At 57.2% G+C, this 9723-nt stretch overlaps 1 protein-coding gene across 1 annotated transcript in view; it reads left to right on the plus strand.

The window, feature by feature from the left end:
* The first annotated feature begins 4737 nt into the window (after window positions 1-4737).
* The window catches only part of FANCA (FA complementation group A), a 62043-nt gene continuing 57057 nt past the window's right edge, over window positions 4738-9723 (plus strand). The window contains 3 exon segments of the mRNA XM_027773436.1: window positions 4738-4794; window positions 5119-5225; window positions 9431-9567. Coding sequence (XP_027629237.1) covers window positions 4738-4794; window positions 5119-5225; window positions 9431-9567 — 301 coding nt within the window.

The raw sequence follows: 9723 nt of genomic DNA on the forward strand, positions 1-9723 counted from the left end.
CAGACCCGGAGCTGCGGGGAGGGGCCTCGGGGCTGGGAAGACACGGTGTACACCCGGGGCTCCTGGCAAACCCAGGTGGCCGTGTCCAGCCGAGATGCACTGCAGTGAGTGTGGGGTCCTGGCCAGGTGGACGCCGGCAATATGGAGGGGCTGGGAGCCGGGACAACTGTGAACACGAACACAAGTGCACACGCATGCACGCAGGGCTCGGTTCTGAGCACCTAAGGGCCAAAGCCATCCCTGGAGGTGCATAAACCCTCAGCTGTGAGCAGTGACAAGCCACCCTTCCTGCAGGCTGAATGCCTGGGGCCACCTGGCCCGTGTCTCGTGAAGATTGCACAGAGGCAGCTGGCGGGGAACAACACCCACTTTAGTCGGCTTGTGCATCCTTTCCAGGCAGCTCCCTTGGAGGGCGCGGTGCTGCTAGGTGCACGCTCATCCCGACTTCAGCCAGCACCATCGCAGACAGGCACAGCCCCATGGCGGGCGGGCGGGAGCAGGTGGAGGGCAGATTCCTGGGGCTGAGAACAGACTTCCCCAGCAACTGAGCATGGAGAAGGAGGGATGTAGGGCCCGGCCACCCTCCAGCAGGTACCCCCGGCTCTAAGCTTCAGCAGAAAGGAGTTCAGTGAAAAGGAAGTGCCCCCCAAGGGTTGGTGCCCTCGGTTCTCCCAGCTCACCGGAATGACAGGCAGGTGAGGATCTGTGGGAGGGAAGCCGGAGGTCTGAGGACAGAGAGTCTGCCAAGCCCTGCGTGACTGTGTGAAGAGCCCGGGCTCTGCCTCCTCGCCCCCTTGTGCTCGCCTCCCCCACCGGGGCTGCCCGAGGGCCAGCAGACACATCGAGTCCTGCCAGGGAGCACAGCCGGCTTCCGCAGGGCAGCAATATGCTCCAGTGCTAGAGTGACGGCGGGACGTGTCCCCCACTGATGGGGTGGTGGCTGCTTCTTGGGGCCCACACAGCCTGGCTTCCTCTTTTAGAGTCCGTGAGAAGAGAGACTTCCATTCACAACCACTCTCGTTAAGCTTGCAGTGCCAGCTTGTCAGAACCGTGGCTGCCTGTGCCCTCAGAACTGCGGCCTGGCCTCCCGATGCCCCGGCTAGGCGAGGCTGGCAGGAACTGGAGTGCAGGTGGGGACTGCCCTGCTGGGAAACAGTTGGCGTGCAGCAAGGGACACGTGCCATCCTTCAGAGGCTTCAGGTGTCCCTCTAAGTCCTTTAGGGTCTCATCTGAAGGTGCCGTTGCCCATAGCCGTGGGCCTTGCTCAGGGGTTCGTGATGACCCCCACCTGCTGGCTAGAGGCCCTGCGGTCAGCTGCATACGGCCCACGGTCAGCTGTTGTTCCCGGGGTCCCTTGGCACCTTGCAAGACGTCAGCAATGAGGTTTGAGCACAGCTTTATTAGGATAATTTTTTAAATAATTATTTTATTTAACTTAATTTATCTATTTACTTATTTCCATTTGACCAGAGAAGAACAGAGTGAGAGAGAGAGAACGTGAGAAAGCAAGCTGCCAGGTCTGGGACTTGAACCACCATCAGCCATGCGGGAGTCCAGCACACTTAACACCACGCCGCCTGCTGGCCCCACTAGGGGAATGTAAAAGTCAGAGTCTACTTGCTTGCTTTTAGTAGCTGAAAGTTTATTCCCCTGCCATGGCTGCAGGGAGGAAACAGAGGGCCGCCATGTCTGTGGATGCCATGGAAACCGGAACTTTTGTAACTCCCAGGCCATCTGCACATCCCCTGAAAGGGCAGGTTGGACTGGAAATGGGCCCAAGGGGAGAAGTCAGGCCAGCGTGTCCTAACGGTGCTTGTGGCAGCCTTCAGTGCTTCAGAGACGTGTTAGCCAGTAAGCAGAACTGAGTGAGCCAGAGGGGGCCCAGACTGGCCGTGAGACACAGCGGGTCCTAGCAGGGCCAACGGGCGCTGGGCACATGTGCCCCACCAGTAGTGACTGAAGTCGGCCATGCTGGCTTTTAGCCACTGACATGTGACAGGCCACATGTGTGGGCAGCTGTGTCCCACAGGCTGACTGTGGTTCAAGGCCCAGACCCAGCAGCTTGGAAACACCAGGTGCGAATGTGTCTTCAAAATCCTGAAAAGGAGGGAGAAATAGAACGGGATTGTGGGAACCAGCAGTTAGCGTGATGGCTATGTCGCTGGACTCCCATGTAGTCGACTGCGGTTCGCGTCCCAGGCCCGGTGGCTTAAACTCACGCCAGGTGCGTGTGCGTGCATGCCCAAGATTCCGAGAGGAGAATGGAGGAGAATGGAGGAGAAGGGACTGTGGCATAACCATCCCCCCTGGGGGGTGATTTTTCGCTTTCTGTCTCTCTGTCTCTCTCTGTCTGTCTGGCGAGCGCACGCACCCTATAGCAAAAAACCTCTCAAAAAAAAAAAAAAAAGGGATTGTGGCATGGCCCTCACTCTGGGGGTGCACTCTCACTTTCCCACTCTCTGACTGCAACTGCATGTGTCCTCTGGTATAATTTATTTATTTTATTTTTTGTTATTTTTTAAAATTTGATGGGGGAGGGAGAGAAGGAAAATGAGAAAGCAAGCCACCAGGTCCAGGACTCGAACTGTGGTTGGCCATGCGGGAGTCCAGCATCCCAACCACCATGCCACCTACTTCCCTCTCCCCCCAGAATTTAAAACGAAAGTCTAGTCAATATTTTAAGTCATAAGGAACTTCCATGGGTGAACTGGGTTTTCTGAGCTACACACAGCAGGGGGCAGTGGCAGCGTCTAGACGTAGTGGTCTGGGTCTGTACCAGGCAAGAACAGCACGAGGGCCAGACACACCATTCGTTCACGGAGCACGTGACAAGGCAGTCAGGGAAACACTGGTTCTTCCACACCTTGAATGATCCCCTGGATTTTAGAAATAAAATTGCATATTTTCTGGCTGTCAAAAAGAGACTCGGCAGGGCCGACAGATGGAGTGGACGTGGTGGCAACTGGATTGCACATGGCTGGTTCAGTGGTTCGAGTCCTGGACTCAGGGACTTGAAATGCATGCCAGGTGCATGTGAGTGAACCCAGCATCCCAAGAGGTGAATGGAGGAGAAGGGATTGGGGAGTTGTAGGGAGTGGCCTCTAGAGCAGATAATGGTCCCGGCACTGATGCTGCAGGGCAAGCGGAAGAAAGCCCTAATGAAGCCACGGTCCACACCACAGGGCAGGGAAGAGTGAGGAGCCTTGTGCCGGCCAGGGGGAGCTTGTTTAGAACCATGAGATGCAAGACACTGCAGAGCCAGGGTCGGTAACGGCGGCTTTGCCGTGTGCAAGGATGAAGCTGAGACCCGCTCAGTGCCACGGTGCTCTCGACCACCCGACCCCCACTTTCCTCTGCTTAGGTGTCTGTGCCTTTTCTAAATCCCCTGCCACTTCCACTCACGGTTAACCCCTTCTGCTTCATGGGGCCGGGGCAGGGAGTGGCCCTCCTCCCTGGGGAGGGATTTCTCACTTTACCTGTCTGTGTCTGTCCGGTGGGTATACCATGCCCTAGAGCAAAGCTTAAAAGAGACTCAGCAGGTGCAGAGGTGAAGGCGGCTGCATCCCATGTGGCAGACCATGGTTCAAGTCCTAGACCCCGCAACTTGAAAAACACACCAGGCACGTGTGCCCAAGACCCCAAGAGAGTGGAGAAGGGAGTCAGTGTGGCCGTCCCCACATGGGAGTGCTCTCTCACTTTCTGGCTCTCTGTCTCACTCCAGTGAGCACACATACCCTATAGCAAGAGAAAACAAAAAAGAGAGAGACTTGGCCCAGCCATGTAGCACGTTCCAGACGCGCTGCCCGGCTGGCAGAGGCCATGCGCAGGCCAAGGCTCGGTTTGAGCCCCCAGGGAAAGCCGAGGGCGGTGGTGCAGCCGTGGTCCCGGCTACTGGGAAGGCTGGGGCAGAGGACCTCTGCAGCCCAGGACCCTGTCTGACTCCACACCCACTGGGGCAGATGCTCAGGGAAGCATGGCTGGTCGCAGTTGCTGAGATCAATCATTAGCTTCGTTGGGAAGCTCTGGGCCAAGGCTGTTTCCTGTTTCGGATCACCTGTAGCCTACTGAAAGTGTGTTCCTCGTACTTCGTCCGGAAGATTAGAAAGCCCCAGGGGAGGAGGGTTATCAGTAGCCAGCCAGCCTGCTCAGGGACAGCAGAGACATTTAGCGCAGGGGCTGACCTGCCAGTGCTTGGAATTGGACAGTCACTTTCTCGCGCTGTCCTCAGGTCAGCCGCCACACCCATGAGTTCACTGGGACACGGGCCGTTTGCTCCTGTGTGTTTACTGAGCTGGGCGTTGGTGCTTCGTGCCTGAAGACCAGGGCAGAGGTCAGCAGGTAACCACCCTCTGGGCTGGGGGGGCCTAGTCACCAGGGGTGGGTGGGGCTGCCAGGTTACTTGCCTTCCCTTAGGCTCTGTGTTTGGGACATTGAAGAGAGACTGGGGGCCTCAGGTGGCATGGTGGTTAAGGGCACTGGACTCCCACATGGTCGACCATGGTTCGATTCCCGGACCTGGTGTTGCTTTCTCTCTCTCCCTCTCTCTCTGTTCTCTTTCTCTCTCACACACTCTGTCCCTCTCTGGTCAAATTAAACAAACAAACAAATAAATAAACTTAAATAAAAGATAATTCTTAAAACAACAAAAAAAGAAATACTGGAGGGAGCCCTGAGAGACTGAGTCCCAGCCAAGCCGTGGCGGTGCATGCGAGGGGCCGCAGCCTGCAGAGTTCGGGGATGGCACCCCTGAGCAAGCTCGTGGGGCCTAGGTTTGGGGTTTCGGATGCCACAAAGGTAAGCTGGGGCCGCCCCGCCAGTGCTCTGTGGCTACAGTGACAGACCCAGGGCCCTTCCTCCAGAAGAGGTGGGCCAGAGTGTCGCGAGAGCCCAACTGCCTCGGCGCAAAGGTTGGCGCGAGTCAGACACGAAGACTGCTTCAGATGGGAGGCTCCCCAGGCACAGGCAGGGTGCTCAGCTGTGCAGGGCAGAGTGTGGAGGTGCTTTTGGCCCAGGCCTTCCGAATTCTGTTTCAGACTCAAAAACAGGTCGGCTCCTCCCATGGGACCCTGAACACACTTGCCCACAGTGAGTGGCTGGGCCTCATGTTACTCCTCTCAGCGGGCCCTGAAAGCCCTCTTTGTCACGCTCAGCATGGCGGGGCAGGGTCGGAGTGCAGGGGTCCGAGAGGAAAAGCTGAAATCTGACATCGGAGAGTTTGTGGTTTTGTGCTTTAGGCTTATTTTGGGTTAGCGATAAAGGGCATGAATCCCAAGGGACGCCAGACAGAGCCGGCAGTGCTTGGTCTCCGAAAGGGAGCCCAGGGTGTCTGGGGGCACAAGCCTCCCAGGCTGAGAGCTTGAACTGCAGGAGAGGCAGGTCCAGGACACAGGGCCCGTTGTCATGGTGAGATCCTGGCCCAGAGAGGAGGAACCCTGGAAGGCGGCCCTGAGGGCGGGTAGGGAGAGCAGGGTGAGGCTGTTGAGAAGGTGCATCTGGGACCCCTGACTAGGCTGAGCAAACATGAATTTTTAATTCGTTTGTGTTTTGAGTGGGTAATGCGAGGTTAGAAATTAACGGAGGGGCCATCAGGTGGCATGGAGGTTAAGGCGCTAGGACCCACATGGCTGACTACGCTGTTGAGCCCCAGACCCAGTGGCTTGGAAATCACATTGGGCAGGGCTGGCAGGTGGTGTGGTGGTTAAAGTGCTGGACTCCCACATGACTGACCGCAGTTTGAGTCCTGGACCTGGCAGCTTGCTTTCTCACTTTCCTTCTCTCTCACTCTGTTCCTCTCTGGTCAAATTAAAATAAATAAATAAAGTTAAATAATGTAATTAAAAAATTTTTTTTATTGAGAGGTTTTTGCTATAGGGCGCGTGCACTTACCAGACAGAGAGAGAGAGAGAGAGAGAGAGAGACAGAAAGTGAGAAATCACCCCCCAGGGGGGATGGTCACGCTGCAATCTCTTCTCCTCCATTCTCCTCTCGGGATCTTGGGCACGCACGCACACGCGCCCAGCGTGAGTTTTAAGCCACTGGGTCCGGGACGGAAACCTCGGTCGACTAAGTGGGAGTCCAGCAACATAGCCATTATGCTAACTGCTGGTTCCCGAATAACGTAATTTTTTTTTGAGAGGTTTTTGCCATAGGGTACATGTGTTTGCCAGCAAGACAGGAAGAGACAGAGAGATAAGAAAGCGAGAAATCACCCCCCTGCGGGGATGGCCACACCGCAATCCCTTCTCCTCCATTCTCCTCTTGGGACCTTGGACACCCACGCACATGTGCTCAGCGTAAGTTTAAGCCATGGGGTCTGGGACTCAAATAACAAATCGCTGTCGACTACATGGGAGTCCAGTGACATAGGCATTATGCCAACTGCTGGTACCAGTAATTCTTTAAGGGGGAAAAAAAGAAAATCACATTGGATGCACGTGTTAGTGCCCCAAGTTCCGAGAGCATGGAGGAGAAGCAATTGCACAGTGCCCTTGCTCCACTGGGCAAGTGACTTCTCACTTCCCCTCCGGCTCTCTGTCACTCTCTGGCTAGTTCACGTGCCCTGCAGCAAAAACAGGAAAGAAGAAGAAACCTGAGCGGAGTGTACGTCCGTGCATCCCTCAGGCCCTGCTTGATGTGTGACTGTGAGGTCAAGAACCGCCAGGGGCCACCTCCCTCGCCTGCGTGAGGAATCCCACGTCGCAGCTGAAGCTTGGCCAACCTCTGGGCCTCCCATGCCTGCCTGGGGCCTGAGCATCTGAGACTGTAGAAATAACCACAGTAAGGGCCGGCAGGTGGCATGGTGGTTAAGGGCACTGGACTCCCACATGGCTGACCGTGGTTTGAGTCCTAGACCTGGCAGCTTGCTTTCTCACTTTCCCGCTCTGGTCAAATTAAAATAAATAAACTTAAATAAAAAAATTATTTAAAAAAAAGCACGTTATGTTAAAAAAAAAAAAAGAAAAAAGAGCCACACTGCTGGTGTGAAAGCCACAGAGGCCATGCCCCAGTGTGTCCTGGCTGTGCTAGGGGCCTTGGGGGTGCCTGTCCCCTCCCTGACCCCACTTCCCACTGTGCTGCCAGAGCAGACGGCAACTGGAGGCCGGAGTCCAGAGGTCTGGGAACGGGCTGCTGCCAGGGAGAGTGGGCTGCAGCCTGACACTCCTCGAGGCTCCGGTGGGCACTTGGGATTATAGGGGAAGGCTGGGACCCCATAGTCATAGGGCCCTCCCTGCTATCTCAGTCCCCTTCTGCTCTGAGCCCTTCTGCCTAACCGGCTCAGGTGTGCAGGCTCTTGCTCCCACCTCTGGGTGAGGTGCCCTGGGAGGCTTGTGGCCTTGAAGTTGGCCTCCCTGCTCCTCCTGCCCTGGTCTTGGTCTGGCGGTCCGTCCTGGCTGTCTGGCCTCGGCCCAGGTTCCTGAGCGTGGGGCAGTCTGGCCTGGGTCCGGCATGAGCCCTTCCTCCTCGCAGGCTGGCAGGTCACTCAGGGAGCAGCCCTATCCTGGCAGGCCTTGCTCCCGTGCCTGCCCTTCCCCAGGGCCTCCGCCCATCCCCAGCTCCCTCCAGGAACCTGGAGCAGTGTGTCTCCAAATGTGGGAGTCTCCCCACTCGCCCCTCAGCCTCCTAGGAGGGTGGAGGCAGCACCTGGGCTTCCCCAGGCCCGTGCACGGTCTCTTCTAGACCTTTCCTGCCATCCCACTCTCAGCACGGTTGGGGTCTCCAAGAGCACGGGCCTGTCGGAGCTGCACTTTAAAACCCGGCAATGAGTAGGTCTGGTCTCACTGCAGTCTAGAACCTTCAGGCTTGTCAGCAGCTTGAGGGAATCGAGAAAGGCTCCTCTCGGAGTGACTCAGCGAAGTCGAAGTGCCCTCATGGAGGAACCTAAAAGGCACACTGAGGTCACTGGGTGTGAAGAGGCAGGGGCACAGACTGCACTGGGCTTCCCGACAGGGCCCTGGAGGCCTCTCTGGCTCTCATGGGCTGAGCTTGGCCTGAAGGTCTGGCTTAAGACAAAGGCGGAGTTTTGCCTTTGTCCCCTTTACACACGCTGGCCTGTTCTCTGCAGGCCACACCATCAAATGAGGCCAGCAGCCTGCCGCGTCTGGAGCCGCCCTGAGAGGGATGTCCGTGGGACCTCGCGGACCTGGACTCCTCTTCATCTCTGGACTTGAGCCACCAGGATGGGACTCGAGCAGTCAGCAATCATGCAGTGACCCTGCATGGTCCAGGGGCACACAGGAGTCCAGGGGGCGTCACGCTACGACAGAGAAAGGGGGCCTGCTAGAAACCAGGCCAGCTTTGGGCCAGCAGGTGGCATGGTGACTAAGGCACTGGACACTCTCATGGCTGACGGCTCAAGTCCCGGACCTGGTGGCTTGCTTTCTCTTCCCTTCTCTGTGACTCTGATCAAATTAAAATCAATGAATAAATAATTATTTTAAACAAACAAACAAACAAACAAACTGAAAGAAACCAGGCCGACTGTGTGCCGAGGGCTAACTAGCCGTCCAGGTCCCCGGCTCATAGCAGCAGTGTCTACGGGCTGGGTTTCTCAGAGCGGCCCTGGTCTTTCTGTCTGCCACGTCCTTGGCCTGGGCATGCCCGAGTCTCGGCTCTGCCATGGGGGTTTACGGCCCAGGCTCCCGGGTCAGCATGCAGAGGGCTGCACTGCCTATACTATGCAGTGGGGACAACTCCCAAATCAGTGGTTCAGAGCAACTATCTGCAGCTCCAGAGGCTGGTCCGGGTGGGCGTGGCTGACCTCACTGTTACATCACTGCTGGGTCTGTGGGAACAGCACCAGCACCGCCTGAGTGGCCTCACTCCAGGGCCTGGAGCAGCAGGCCTCTTGACCTGGCCTCTTGCCACTCCTGAAGTGGCCGCTCCCCCTTGGGGACGCAGGGTCCAACCTCTAAAGCACAGTTCTGTCCAAGTGTCTTGTCACACTCAGGCACCTTGGCCTCGGGGACCCATGGATGGGGAACTAGCCTGCCCTTCAGGAGGGACAGGCGTGACTCAGTAGTGCACCACCGAGCTAAACTGTGACAGCAGTGAGGTCCAGGCTGGGCCCAGCACGCCCAGTGTGTGTGGTCATGGCTAGGGACCAGAGGTCTGAAAGCTGGTTCAGGAGTTGCCCTGGAAACCCTCTTCAGGAGCTCCAGCATCGCCCAGAGGTCTTCAGAGCCACCAGGGTGATGCACCTGAGGTCCCGGACAGAACGGAATTACCCGGTGACCAAGAGTCCCTGTGAAGTCCCAGGCGGCCTTCAGCAGAGGGCTCAGTATCGCTCTTGTCTCACACATAAAAGGGATACATAGTGACATCTGTCTAGGAGGGCAGAAGCTCCAGCCCAGGCTGAGGAAGGCCCCTGCCTCGCAGCTGGCTTTCTGCAGAGGGCTGCCGGGCTTCTGCGGCTCCCTGCCTGGCTTTGCAGGTCGGCCCAGGGTGTGCACCTCGGCCCCGGGTGTGCAGTCGGCCCGGGTGTGCAGCTCAGTGGCCGCTGCCTTGGAAGCCGGAGCCACACGGCCTATGTTCCCAAGCGGGAACCAGCCACGGCTGCACACAGCGCAGGTGACGCCTCCGAAGATAACGAGCGGGACTAGAGTTCGTGGAACACGGAATAAAAGCACGAGTTCATTTGGGGGCGACTTTTAAAAAGTTTTTGGTTTTACGATAGGGCACTTGCACCGGCCAGAGCCAGGGGAAGAGCGCGGGGCGGCGCGGACA

This window comes from Tupaia chinensis, unplaced genomic scaffold (genome assembly GCF_000334495.1).
Source record: "Tupaia chinensis unplaced genomic scaffold, TupChi_1.0 Scaffold000355_1, whole genome shotgun sequence".
Classification (NCBI taxonomy): domain Eukaryota; kingdom Metazoa; phylum Chordata; class Mammalia; order Scandentia; family Tupaiidae; genus Tupaia; species Tupaia belangeri.